General features: G+C 40.0%; 1 protein-coding gene across 2 annotated transcripts in view; it reads right to left on the reverse strand.

Moving 5' to 3' along the window:
- Nucleotides 1-15,351, reverse strand: part of UTRN (utrophin) — a 4,744,936-nt gene that overhangs the window by 3,509,000 nt on the left and 1,220,585 nt on the right. For both annotated transcript variants that reach the window (XM_044069601.1, XM_044069592.1), the window contains exons 12-13: nt 13,974-14,124; nt 8,856-8,975 (exon numbers count right to left, since the gene is read on the reverse strand). In XM_044069601.1, the coding sequence (XP_043925536.1) occupies nt 8,856-8,975; nt 13,974-14,124 (271 nt within the window). The remainder of the gene's footprint in view (nt 1-8,855; nt 8,976-13,973; nt 14,125-15,351) is intronic.

The raw sequence follows: 15,351 nt of genomic DNA on the forward strand, positions 1-15,351 counted from the left end.
CCTCAGAGGAGAAATTGAGTAAAAGGTGCCGCATGTCCATGGGGATTATACCAGACATTAATACTTTAAAACAATGTGACATGCCTGGAAACTTGAAGGCTAGCTCAAGTGATACAGCAAAAACTAAAAAGTCACAACGCAGACAATAGGCCCAAATATCCATAAGCATAGCTCTGACCATGTACATTAGAAACAAGAAGCTCTCACGTAAAGGGTTCTACAAAATATACTGGAACGGGTCCCATTCACATGGTCGACATTTCAGACTGTCAAAGACCATATGGCAAAGACCATATGATCAACATTCAAAATGTCGACCATGTGGAACCGGCATCTCCGTACAGGGCAGAATGGAAAGATTTCCAACTTCTGCACTGTAGTGCAATATCGGAGTTGGTATATTTAAGTTCCGAGTGGTGTGGGGGGGTGGAGCCCTCTCATGGGGGGGTACAGGGGGGCAGAGCCCCCCTGCTAGCAGTGTGAAGGTAAGTTTTTTTTTTTTTATTCCATGTTTGACATTTCGAATGTCGATCATATGGTCTCAGCCATATCGTCTTCGACATTCTGAAATGTCGACCATATGAAGTAGATCCACTGCATCACACACGAAACAATGTCAAGTATCCTACAACAAACATCTACACCCAAACCAACCTGCAACCAGAATTACTGAACAGCATAAAATTGTTTCCAGTGCACCCAATCCACACAATCTGCATAACCACAAACACGTACATCAAATACCATATTTTTAGTTTGTACTCTCCTTCCATTTTACTTTAAAACAGTCTCCTGTAAACAGGTATTAATGGAACTACAGACTACAAACATAAATAAACCAGTAAATCACTCAATGCTACATCCTGTTTCTCCATATATCACAGTACATCTGCATGACACTAAAGCATATCAGCTTTCTATTCAGCACAGGCAAAATACCCTACTCATGGAAATATACAACAGTACCAGCCCCCAAAGTGAAAAACTCTAATACGACAACAGACTAGACACCAATGCCTATGCTGTACCTTCTAGATAAAGTCATGGAAAAATGGTACATTTTACCAATTGACAGGTCATATAAAAAACATGACCTACTATCAGATAGCACAGTTTTCTTAAACTGCAGTATTCAATGTGGCTAACTTCATGTACAAGGCTATGGATAAAGTATAAATAGCAATTGCTCTATTCATACATCTGAAGTGTGCACTTGTCAGCCAATCACACTCTACTTGAAACCCTAACCAGTTTTGGCATAGGTGACAGTGGTCTACACTAGTTCACAGCATCTGACTAATAGGACATTTACTGTCACACACAGCTGAAACACATCCACCAATGGTACTCTTATCCTTAGAAGTACCACAACACTCAGCATTAGAATGACTTCTATTCTCCATATTCATTTACAACTTACCCTTCGATGCAACAACCATGGACATACCACCTATGCAAATGTTATAATCATGCTGCGTTCAGATAAATCAAAAGTACAGCTGCTAAAAAAAAATACAACATGACTTCAGCTCACTATGGCAGTGGTTAGATGACTACGTAGAACAGAAACTGAATTATTTAGCATCACTTCCCACAGTTACAAAACAGGAGAACTTGGGCATTATGTTCACTCAGCAACTCAAATTTTAGAAAGGCTCAAGCCTTACAAATAATGATAAAACTAGAAAACAGCCTACCACGATTTGCACTTAGCAAGGAATACATGCATTCTACAAATGGCAGCAGATAAATCTGCATTTTCATAACCCTGAATGGTCCCAAGGAATATCACTGCCAAGTACTACAGAAGGCCCAACAGCTACCAATAACTGTCAGAGTCACTCTTACACAACTATCTTAAAAAAAAAAAAAAAAAAAAAAAAAAAAAGTTATTCATTGCTTCATCTGTGAATGACTGTACTCAGTTTAGCTAGGCCACAGTTCACTAAAGCATCAGGTAAAGTAGCCTTCTCAAAACTTGCACCAGCGGTATGGAACTTCCTTTCGCAAAATATTCAAAGGCAAAGAATTAAATACACTCAAAAAAAAAAACAGCTAATTAAATGCCTGCATAAAAGATACAAATGCCAATGTCGGACTCGGGACAGGGTAGGCATAGGACAAAGCAGGTAGCTCAAATCTGTACTAAATGGACATCTTTACTCCCAGTGATGAACAGTCCTATGAGGGCAATCTTAAATTTTAAGATATGTACATTAACTGCTTGGGCTACTAAATATGGTAGAAAAATGTCCACTCTACCATCAATTATTAGTGATGCTGTGACATTTAATGCATAGTACATCTGTAAATGTTCATGAAACTGTATCCATTGTACATCAATGACTTGTAAATACTAAACAGTTCTGCATGCTGAAGTGTACTGCATTATGCTAAAATTTCTCCTTTGTACGTTTTCCTTCCGTTTCACACTATATCACATAACGATACACACTGTATTCTGAAATTTGTAAATACACTCTCTTCGAGGCTGAAAATGGTCCGGGGAACAGATCACCGACATGGCCAACAAAGTTAATAAATTCTGAGTGCCTTTTGAAGTGCTTGCCACAACTTATTTTTCTTTTCTTTTGTTGATTTCTTTACATCATCCCTCAACTTTCCCTTGATTATCTGGCATTTGTAAGGTTGTAAATGTTGGTAATTATCTTTAAAATCACCTAGCCATTAATAACTCCGCTAAAGAAAAAAATTCTGCAATGCAGTATTCCTGTATACCAAAACTGTATGATGACAAACCACATAGGTACTACTGACACTTGCCCCATCACCTTCTTCACTAGCTGGCCAGTTTTTTCTATACATGCATTAGATTGGGAATATCTTGAATCTGTAATATCTTACTTTAACTTCTGAATTACTCATCAACTTTGCCAAAAAAAAAAAAAGGAAAAAAGATCAACTTTGAAACTGCTTTTCTCAAAATAAGGTACTGTATTTTTCAGACTGCTACATCTGTTAAATTAATCACTTCAAGGTAGATGAGGGTAATAACCTTAATATAAAATGGATACTGCTTTTAAGAATGGAAACACATTTTTGTCTTACTCCATGGATGACAGTACTTTATAGGACAACATTTTGTCACAGGGATTGTTACAGTACTGTAAGTATATGCTGACTTACTGAAATGTGTAAGTACTAACACTCAGGTGATCTATGCTGGCACTTCAAAAATCAACATATTACGACAAACAAAAACTGAAGGAAAAAAAGTCACGAAAACAAACAGTTTCCTTTTGTGATACAATTACCAAAACACCACCACATGTTCAGATATTTGTATGAATAGTGGCAAGTCTGTTTTAGGTTTGGCAGGCATAAGTAAGATGGTACAGAAGAGTTTGGACAAACTACATGCATCAACCCCCACACATGCACACACAACACTTAGTTCCTACTATAAATCTAACCCGCAAATACTCAAACACTCCCACCCCAATGCCAACATTTTCAGCACATCTGTAAGTTCCTACATTCGTAACCAAAACTAATTCTTACTACACCTATATATATGCCATCATCAGTCTTTTAATATTTTAAATACTCAAAAGATGCAGTTTCTCAGATTCCATGGGCATTTATGCTGCCGATGAAATGATCACCTGACAGAGTAAATGGCATTCATGCACACACACACACACACACACACACACACACACGATGCTGGCATACTTTCCTGGCCAATACCTTATGTCTTTTACACTTTCCTGTACTTCAGTGTTACCAAAATGCCACTTGCATGTTTTTTTTCTTAACTGTTTAAGTACATTATCAGACAAATATAAAAGGCTTACCCAAAGCTTATCCTTTCTTTGAAGAGAAGTAATACTGAATTTCTTTTTTTTGTCTTTTTTTTTTTTTGGTCAAGCTCTCACTGACCCTTTTCAGCATTTGGATTTCTAAGTCAGCCCCAACACATGTGAATTTGTTTCCCTCTCATCTGCAACTGGGAACTTAGCAAACAAATGCAGCTTTTCTAGTAATGCTGCATTCTGTATGGCTGAGTGAACTACCTGTTGTAAGTTTTGCCGTGACTGCTTTGTACCTTGCTTTCAGGTTATAGCTTTGCAGAGTGCGTGATGTCCACTTGAATTTTAGAGGCGGACAATATTTTATAAATATGCTTTTGAAGAAGTTCTGGTCTTTTTCTACTTTTACTTCTTTGCTATCAAAACCGACAATTTCTCACATCCACATCCTTTTAACAAGTTCTCTCTCTATCTGAGCCACCTCTAACTGCAAATGCTCTTAACCTACAAGTGTCTATTTTCTTGTAAGACCACAGTTACATTTCACTTCATAATATTTCAATTTAGGTGCTTCTGTTAAGTACTTTGTTTAGCATTTCAAAACATTTTCTTGTCAAAAGAAAACTATTTTTCTTGTTCATGACTGTGCCAGGACGCATCCTGTGCCAACTGCTTTGTATGATGCACAGCTCTCTCAGAAATATTAGGCAAACTTTTCAAGAAACACCACCGCTCACAGAACATCAATGTCTGTTCAGTTATGACATTTGAAATAATTCTCTGATGACTTCCATTTGAAATAATCTTCTGACTTCTCCTGAGCCTAGCTTCAACTGCTTTGATGTGACACAAATTTCAGACTTGTGTGCTCCTAATTTAAGTTTGCTTTTACATAGCTTAAAAGTATCATGTCTCAGTCTGTTCATTAGCTGTTCTGAGTTCCTTATCATGCCCGTCTGTCTGAACAGACATTAGCAGATCAGTTCTATTCACAACACCAAAGTCTTCCAATTACTCACACAATTGCTCTTTTCTAAATGTCTGCTGTTGACAAAATATCAAACAGAAATCCTAAGAATCTGTTTCACCTAAAAATCACATTAAACCCACACAACTCAACTCAGAACTTTATCGAGCTTATTCTGCCTAAATACATGGTTTACATATAATACAGAAAAAAGGGTAGCATCTGGGAGAATCAAAACCACTTTAATCTGGATCTTGACCAACACAAATGCACATATTGACATGCTTCACAACAGTGACCAAACTTTTCACCCATTCTGTTGGTAATGTCTAATGTTACCTAATTTTTCTATTCATTAATTCCTGCTCAGTTTCATTTTTGAATGCCACTGGTACTTTCCCTGGTGTTCACATTACTGGCACAGAAACCAAATCTATCTGACTGACATTCTCCTGGCATGCTATCAAACTATGAATAAAACAGCACTCATGCAAGTTATCTTTGCTATGGCTCTGTGCAGTATTCAAGATGGCACTGCCACTGCACCAGTACACTTTGAATGTTTCACCAAACCCAACTTCTCACAAATGACCCAAAATATGAGAAATATGCCCCCAAAATCAGAACCTCTATTTAACACAGGGTTATACACTTTCTCCATTTTACATTCAAGTCAGTAGCTCATCACCCATGACTTTAATTTTGTGTCTTCAATATGTTAGCATTGTATTCACTTGCTTTGCTTTCAGTGACTTTAAGCTTCAACTGTATAAAAATATCTTCTGACAAAATAATACACTCTGCATATGTGTCTAGTTTAAATTCAAAACATCAGTAATTTTGGGGTTTCCTCACCATTATGATTACACTAATGCATTGCTTCTTTAGTATCAGACTTCATGGAATTCTGCATTTTAACAATATCTACAAAATAACTTGTTTTCTTCTTTTGCTTTTGGATGTTTGAACATGTGATCACTGTTGTGGTAATATAATGAACAGTAGATGCCAAGTTTTGAACAGACTTCTATGATGTCCTTATGAGCCTGGCACCTCACTACCCAGTGTCAGGCACATGTGGGAGAGTAGGCTAACACCATACTTCAGCTCTTTTCAGGGAAAAGCATTCAGTAATTTGTCATCTCCAGGGGATGCAAAGAAGCACCCATGTCCTTGCTACGTAAAGCCTATAAGGACTGTTGTCCAATGCTGTCCATCGGAACACTTGAGTCGGCTAGGGAAATTCTGACAACTCCCAAAACAAAAAAAAAAAAAGGATGACTGCAGCAGAGATCCCCAAGATGAACAGTTTCAACAGCCCCTTTGAAAAATACAGTGTGGGTCTGTTTCAAGAGCTCAGCTGAGACGGACCGATTCACCAGTGAAGTTTTTCCTGGAGGAACATTGGAAAGAGCTCCAGCATGTTGACATGGCTAATGGCTGATGACATCTAAAATCACCAATGAACACGGATAATATGAAGGTCCTTCTCTCTTCTAGTTTCTTCCACAGCAAAGAAACCCAGGAAATGGATGGACTGGTTCACAGAAAATGCCACATCTTTCTAAGAAAACATGAGATAACCCTAATGGATGCCTTATAAATATGAAAAACACACATGGATCCTAGCACACAAGGGCATGAAGCTCTAAGATGCACTTTATGTAGCTGATATACACCAGCACAAGCATCTTCCAAGAAATGAATGCCAATCCCTCTATACTAAAAGGCTCAGACAGACTTTCCTGTCCACTGTCTATCACAAAGTTTAACTCTATGCTTTACCAGCCAGTGCTAAACCACACTGTCATGACTTACGATGTACAACATGCACCCTTGCCTGTGAATTAACTGAGGTCCCATCACAAATGCCAAAAACAGTAAAGATAATCTGCAAACTGACTATGGTGGCAGAGTGTACTGCTCCATCCAGATGGAGAACTGTTTCCACAAGGAAGCATAAGCTTGGCAAATGCAGGAGTTTCTTCTAGCAGCTTCCATTACCTCCAAGTCCTACCACCCACCAGCAAATCCAGCAGAACAAGGGGGTCTAGATCAGGAGCCAAATGTTTGAGAACAGCAAGTTGTTCAACCAAAAATGGAAGACATCCTTAGCCAAATCTAAGATTGATGCACCACCTAGGATTCTCACAGCCTGAAACCTTGCCCATTCTGGCCATCAAGGAGATTATCAGAATATGTTTTGGCCTTTTTCCAAGAACTCTCAATAGGGTGTGCAATCAGTGTGAATACTAGGAATGTGTACTGCAGCCTCCCATGCCATGAGAGAGATAATTTATCCCACTCTCTGCCTCTTTGCTGAACTGAGCAGAATGAGAGAAGAACGACATCCTGAGATGTAAAGAAATTTACTTCTGCAGTGCCCCACTTTGAGAATATGGTGGCGAAGCATGGTCTCTGAATCTGGAGATTGAGGAGAAAACTGAACACCTGAAAAGGAGTCTCAGCCAACTCATTTATGTCAGTGGTGATGAATGATGCTTTTTGTCTATGGAAAATACCATGTAAGCATTAGCTCTAGTACAAGAACTATAATTTTGAGCTACCTTGCTTTCTGGGGCACCAAATGAAGGACAGGCTGTATGGTCCAGTAAAGAAACAACCAATAACCAGCTCTTCTTCTGAGACTTTAATGGACAGAAATACTGCTCTGACCTCCATCTATCTAAAACAAGACACCATTCTCCAAAGAGAACCCATACTCACAGCACAGTGTGGGTTTCCCAAGCTTACAAATGAAGTTCTTACAGTCAATACCGGAGATGGGTTCAGTTGCAGAAAACAAAATCCTACCAAAAGACTAATGAAAAATGTGTACCACACTCTAGGCTTCAAGAGACAACAGTACAAAACCAAAAGCAGGTGTATGAGTGGTGATACTGCAGCTTGTCACATTTACCAGTCCAGTGAAATGCCCACATTCTTTGGTGAGTTAATGGAACAATGAACACTGCAGCTATCCATAAATGATCACTAAAAGCAGAGAAGATTCTGAGCCAGAATCCTCTCCTGCAGTCGCATCAATTATGCCATGGATACTGCAGCAAACAGTGTCTTCTGATATGTTGCACCTGTAACTTAAAAATACTTTATACAGTTTTGCAGAAAGGCAAAATAGAGGATGTATTCACAAAGCGATATCCGGACTTTCTGGTTAAAAAGGTGCTACAACACTTTCTGCAGCAGATAGGTGACAAAAGAACTGAATGGTTAAGTATATTTGGGAACAATATTATAAGGCCCACCTCCCCAATTCAGATTAAACTGTACTTTTAACTGCAGTGGAAAAGCAAATTTAATTTCAGAGTACAAAGTCCAAAACTGTATTTGAAGGGGCATTACTTAAGAAGTGAGATTCCATTACTTCATAACTGTGCCATAGATCCTGACTCCATTAATTCTACTGTCATGCATAGCCGGCCTTAGGTATAAGTCAACTAAGCGTCCTCCTAGGGCATCGCTCTAGCAGGGGCGCTTTTCCAGTAAACTGGATGGTGTAAATAGACCAGGATGGGGGCACCAGGTGGTGTGTGGGGGGGGGTGCATAGTGCCCTTTTGCAGAGGGCACCACTTGACCTAAGGCCGACCCTGATCATGTCAGCCACATGGATTGGTAAACTATGCTGGCAGCATGACAATGTTAACGACCTCTTGAGACTTTTAACTACTGCTGATGCTCTCATGACACTGCGTTATTGGACTCAAACTCCCAAGCCAGCCCTGTCTGCCCTGCTGCTGTTCTGCCCTTTTTCTTATATTACTGAACGCAGCACAGTTACGACTGTCAATCGGTCAGTGAACAAAAGTAGCACAGACACCTACTTAATTCATAACACATTTAGTTTTATGTAATGATACATACAACAACCAGGTAATACTCAAAGGATCTTTATAAGAATGGCATAACTCTATGGAGTTTCTCTGCTATCACTGGCAGATATACATAAACACAACTTGTACTTTAGCAAGGTCCAACTCTAACAATAATTCTGACAATCAGTTTGTTACTTTTCATTTCCATTGCACACTGACTTGTAATTTCTTCAGTGCCACACCTAATGACTACATCACACATTATTCTAGGTGTCATTTACCTGTAACTGCACCTCCAGTAAAGCTGTAGCACTCTCTCCACTGTTTTCATCAACGATCACCACCATGTGAGTTAGGGAGTTCACCTTAACCTGCTGCATTTCAATATCACCCTGCAGTTTCTGAAAAAAAGCCAGAAAAAATGTTACAGACATTACACAAATCATTTATTTGTTCACCAGAGAATACCTGAATTACAACCAAGTCTGCATAACTACTATAAAGTTTATCTATTGAAAGTCAGACTGGGCAAAAGTCCCACTGTCAACAGAGGCATGGGGAGAAATGTTGCATTTTACAGAACAAGCAGAAGGCAGTTGTACAAGATTTACATAATAAATGCACATACATAGACTAGTGATGTTATGACAGTTAATAAGTTAAAAGTATATGAATACTAAAATTGCTACTGTTTAAGCTATAAACAGCACACACAGTCCTAAGGGAAATTCAAATTCTGGAGTTACAAGAGCAGATCAGAACATTTTAATTCACTTAGTGATGAAACAATGGACAAGACAAAATACTGTTTCTAATGTAATGAGAATGTTATGTGTAATGGACTCAGACCTGCAGTGGTGGGACAAAATGCCAAAGGTAATTCTTATATTAAAATCAAGTAGAAAGAGGTAACAAAATATTCCAGTAGTGCCACAGAAAAAAAATGTGCAATGCAGCAGATAAACTCAGACCATGAAACATTTGGATCTATAAGGTGATTTCATACATAAATGCTATCAGTTTTTCACAAAAAGACAAATGCTACACAATTATTGCATCACCCTCCCCAGGTATAATCTGAGAAAGTATAACAATACACTAAAATGAACACTTTGAAATCTAAAGCAAATCAAACCATAATAATTAAAATTACAAATGGTACTGGGCACACCTGACATGATGTTATCTTTACAAACCTTTACAGCAGGTTTTGCTGAAAGGTTGGTTCTTAATGGATGGAGGTCAGTGTTATAAAGGCTGGATTATTCAAAATAACATGATTACAATCTCACAATACACAAAGAACACAGAGCTTAAAGTTTTGCTCTCTGAAGATTTGCACCTGTCCCACGCCTCCTGTGTAAGGTAAGACTCTATATACTGCTCTTATTGATTTTCAGTTCACTTACCTCCATATGCTTTTGCCATCCACAGGCTAGATCACCAACTTCCCTCCCCTCTTTATTGTTTCCTTATGTATCTGAAAAAGGCCTCCTTCACCTTTCTAATGTGAGCTGCTAACATTTTCTCCATTGCGAATTTTCCTTCTTGATGCACTTTGCTGGCCTATTTCTACCATATGCATAACCCTTCAAGTGAACACCCCCCTTCCCTTGTCCCTCCATTCCTAGCATCTCCTTTCTTCCCTCCTTTTTTATTACAGCTGTTTGTACCTTCAGTCCCACTGCCCACCTGCCACCTCCCCAGATTTCTATTTATGTACATGCAAACATTCTTCTAATTAAGTTGTACTATGACAGGGCCCTCCCCCAGAAGTCAATGATTGGGTTAATCACCTCCACCACGCACCTGCTGGCAACATTTTTTTTTCTTGTAACCTCCCAGATTGGTGCTGGAACATGTATGTGACATCATTCAAATTCTTAACGATTACTAGCCCCTGATCTCACAAATTCACTAACTACAAGCAAGTACACATTCTACAAATTAAGTCACAACAAAGATGATGTCACACCTATACTGTTTAACACTAACAGGCTCATAGGTAAGTACCAGGCTAGCTGCCCTAGTGGGGCATTTTAAACCTAGGCAATTTCCCTTTTTGTGCTCCAAACAACATTCCATTTAATTACAGATTGGCCTTACCCAATCCCATGACTGACAATTATTACTCCCAGTGAGAACAGCTATGATCATAACATAGATGATTTGAGAGAACCCATGAATGGGATAAAGCATTTAGGAGCTGCATCTGTCCCCATCAGTAGTACAGGGGGCAGCCCTGTAGTAAATTTTCTGTTTTCCATTCACAGATCGAAGCTGCGCTGGAAAATAAACAGGGATGAACTTTGCTTTATGTGGATGGGAAGTCTGATCCATAGCAGCAGCATTCTCTAAGAAATATACCAGTCCCTTGAAACCATTCTGTTGATGTTGCAGAAGAGGTTTAGATCTCTAGATCAAGTACTTCAGATGCCATCTGACCTGCTGATGTGCAGTAAATCCATCAGTAATGGGTCAAGAGGATGGCTTGTTTACCAGACACAGGTCACAAAGTAGCAGTCTGTAGGCTACAGAGTACAGTGACAAGACTGAGTCAGTCCACGTAGGACATTTTGTTTAGGCTTTGTGTCCTTTATTTAAGGAATCTCTGAGGGCATTCCAGTTACTGCACATGTTTGGACAGATGCATGCCAAATGGGGCACTATAATCAATGACTGACCTAATGAAGGCGGACTAATGGGGGACATTAACACCTCTAGATGTAGACAATCCCTTTGTTTACAAGCTGTGCAAGCACGGCTTTTTTTTTTTTTTTTTTTTTTTACAACAGTAGACACTTGTTGGTCAACAGTTAGGTCACTGTCCACATAAGTTTCCAAATCCCAAACTGGGTCAACCTTTAGAGATGTACAGTCAATGTGGTAGTTTCCTGGGGTAGATGACTTCCCAAAGGATACAATAATGCATTTTTGGCATTTAGTTTCAGACCATGATTTTGAACCATTTATTTATTTGGGACAAACCTTCCTGCAAGACGGCCAAGTCATCTGCAGATCCAATGACTGCTCCTAGCTTGCAGTTATCTGAAAACTCAAGTCGGCCAGAGCCCCTTTGGTATTGGCTTTTACTTCAAAAATGTAGATGACAAATAGGACAGATCCCAGCAAAGAACGCTGGGGGACTCCACTGGTGACTAGTCTCTTTGTGGGATAACTTCCCCTATTTTGCTTCTCCATTTGCCTGGTACAAAGCCTGTATGAAGGCCGAAACTGAACAGTACATACAGGTACATTCTTGCTCCAACTATAGTAAGCTCCGACTACCACGGCTAAAAGTAGGTCCAGTCCAAGTACAGTAGGACAGTGTGTGTGTGTGCGAGGGGCTGGATCCATCCAGGTGGGTCACTTCAAACATTAAATCATGCATTGAGAACCTTTTATATAGTGCATCAAAGACCACTACCTGACAGCTCAATAACAGGACTGAAACCAAGTCAGAAAATCTAACAGGGTGGAAAGAGCAGCAAGAAAACCCAAAGACCAATGTTCAGAAGGCAGGGAACCTTAAAGTCTGCGTTACCAAAGGAACCATAACTCCTGTAATCAAGAAAGCATGGATTAAAAACCAAATAATGTGTTACAGATGACTGCACTGAATACATTTTTGTGACAAATACTGGGATCAGCCATGCCTCTAGCAAAGAAGCTTTTAACTGCAGCAATTCTGACTGAGTGGTTAGTCACTTGATAACTCATGACAAAACTAGCAATATATCTGGAAAAGAACTGCTGGCAACTGCAAGTTCTTGCTTCCCAAAAGCAAAGATGAAGAACACCTGTTCTGTTGGTTAAAGTCATGCATTTGGCTTCAGGCAGAATCTAAACAGTACAGTTACAGGCTGTAAAGAACACCCACCAGTTTCTGCCCTGGTGAAGAAAGCATGGAAGATGAAGGGACTGGAACACAAACTATTCAGAAGAAAAAATTAAAAAAAAATGTGGTTTCATCTTAAGGGACATGTGATTCAACTTAAACAGCAACCATGGCTCCCCCTAAATAATGGCCCACAGTTTTGAGGTCCTGTGAACACAGGTGATGACCAAAAGAGAAAGCGATGGTCAAGACATGAACTTCAACACTGCTTAACCACATCACTGGAAAGGGAAAAGGGCAAGCTTGTAAATCATGAAATTCAAAGTCTGCGAAGGGCAGGGATTACTGAAAGGCAGATGAAAATGCAGCATTCCTTTAAATAACTGCATGACCAGTCAGCGATGGACTATAAAACTGTCCTCCTCAAAAGCATAATGAATAAAAACAGTTGCACATGCACAATTACCATGACATAAATGAGGATGAAGTCATACAGCTGCCACAGAAATGTCAAGACCACCATTAAGCCGACCCAACACTGTGGTAATGGTTACTGCACCATCCAAATGGAGCCTCCCTTCCACACGGCAGCCTAAATTTACCTGCTGGAAAGCTCTCAAGCAGCCTCAAATACTTCTGAAACCCCAGCAGAAAGATCGACCTGTATTACACTATCCAATACAGAACACGGAACTATGGTGGCAAGATGCCTCTACAACTCTTGGGGACTCCCCTTTGTTACTACCAATAAAGCTTCCTGCATCTCCAAGGACCCAGCAACCTGAAACTAAACTCTCCTTGACATGGAAAGTAAGGTGTATAAAACAGTGGTGCAATCAGTATTACCATATAGTACAGAAACCGGGACAGTAAAGGCAAAGCAGCTGAGGAAGCTAGAGGTGATGGAGATGGAAGTGTCCAATACAGGTTGTAGGATCCACACTGTGGGTCAGATAAAGAAGTGAGGATATCAAAGCAGGAGCCAAAGTAGTTCCAATTGCAGAGAAGGTCAAAGAAAACAGATTATGGTGGTTCAGACGTATGTGCAGAAAAGCGGAAGACAATCTGACAAAGGCGATTTGGAAAGGGCAGTAAGAAGAAAGACGCAAGAGAAAATGAGGGAGCCCAGCAATAATAGATGGACTGTGTGAGAGGAAGACCTGTGACAATTAGGCATAACTGCTGAAGAAGGTAGGGGAGAGTGACACAATCGAAAGAAATGGCAACAGCTGACAATACCCTGACTCCATGTAAAAAGTGGGTATAATGGAGGTGATGGGGATTATGATGGCTAGATTAGCCACTACATACTGTACCCTATGTGAACATAAATTGTGCAAAACCCTTTCAATCAATGCAGGACTGACAGCTGCAAATATTACAGCAATAAAAGACTAATTTGAGGGAAGCTGTATGATCAGCCATTATGTCACATTATAATAACCACATCTGTTTTTATAGCAACAATAAATATTACACTTCAAAACTCTCTGAAAGACTGTCAGCATGAACGTCTCTCTAAACAGTCAACATTAAAGGGGAAAAAACTGTTATAACTTACTTTATGATCCTCAATCTGCTTCTTAAGAAAATGCAAATCACTACATAAGGGCTGAGTCTCCATCTTTAGAATACGTTCTTCCGTGACTGTCAGCCAGTCAGAAAGCTGCTGTAACTGTTGTTGCTGCAGTTCCATTAGCACCTCATGCAACCTGTGAAAACACAACAATAAATGTCAGGTGGCAAGACTTGAAATGCTGTCCACAAACACAATTATTACAGATTTATTACTGCAAAATTCAAAAAACTTTTTTTTGTGTTTCTTCTTCCCATGTCATTGTTACTGGCTAGGCCCTCATGCCCCTTCTGCAGCAGGCCTGCCAGCTACTCCTTACTGCTCCCCGACTTAACTCCAGTAACTGTTGGGGCCAGTCATGGAATGAAGGCAACAGTGGTTTGGCATGTCTGAGCTTACGCATGATGGGGGGGGGGGGGTCCTATCTTATTTGGCCTGCCCCTTGCTCCTTCCCATCCCCTATTTTTTCTGCCTTGTGGTCCAGTCCAAGGTAGGCATGTACAATGTAGGTATGTGGCATACTGCCCTGCTTCCACAGCAGCTCAGCCAAGCCTACAACTACTCCACTGACCACTCCTCCCGGTGACTTCTCCAGTCTTCACTGGAGATAAACAGCCAGAGGCAACCATGACCCATCCCCCCTGCCTTCCCGGTCAAATAACCATTTTAAAATATATAACCCTACCAATTCACACAAGAAAGCACATTAACATAAATAACTTGGCTTCTGAACAATGCCATGGGGAAAGAACCAAGCTATCTACATGGTTCAAAATGTAGGAAACTGGTGTAGTGCTAAAGCTGGTATACACTGTAGCTCATCTACAATATAATCATAATCAGTACAAGCTCTGTGTTGCCTGTCCACAAAAGTGACAGATGTACTTGCAAGGCCTAGGACAAAGCGTAAGGGATGACAATATACTTCAAATGTGGGGTGTGAAAACTTTGCCTCAATGATGTACAAATTAAACAGCAAACAAGATTATCGAACAATTTTGAAGGATTAAGATAAGCCAATATGAGAATAGTACCTGATAAACAGTGAATGAGCTTGAAGCCACTTTCAGTCCAACTTGAGCTTTCATGCCAAGAAAGAATTAGAGATGCACTGTAAAAAAGGGATAGGGACTGGCAACCTGGGTTTACCTGCCGAATTACTCCATGCCAGGGGTCTGAGCACTACGAGTTTTGCCCAATGTGCTTTCCTCTCCAGGGTGTAGTTAGCCATAGTACATCAGCGGAGTATATTTTTATGACTAATACCCACCCCACTTGTAACCAGACAGGCCCAGTGGACGTACAATCCCTTTTCAAGGGTGTCCTGGGAGCAATGTCTGGTTAAGTGACTTGCTCAAGGTTA

This window comes from Protopterus annectens, chromosome 1.part0 (assembly GCF_019279795.1).
Source record: "Protopterus annectens isolate FY-2018-M chromosome 1.part0, PAN1.0, whole genome shotgun sequence".
Taxonomy (NCBI): Eukaryota; Metazoa; Chordata; order Ceratodontiformes; family Protopteridae; genus Protopterus; species Protopterus annectens.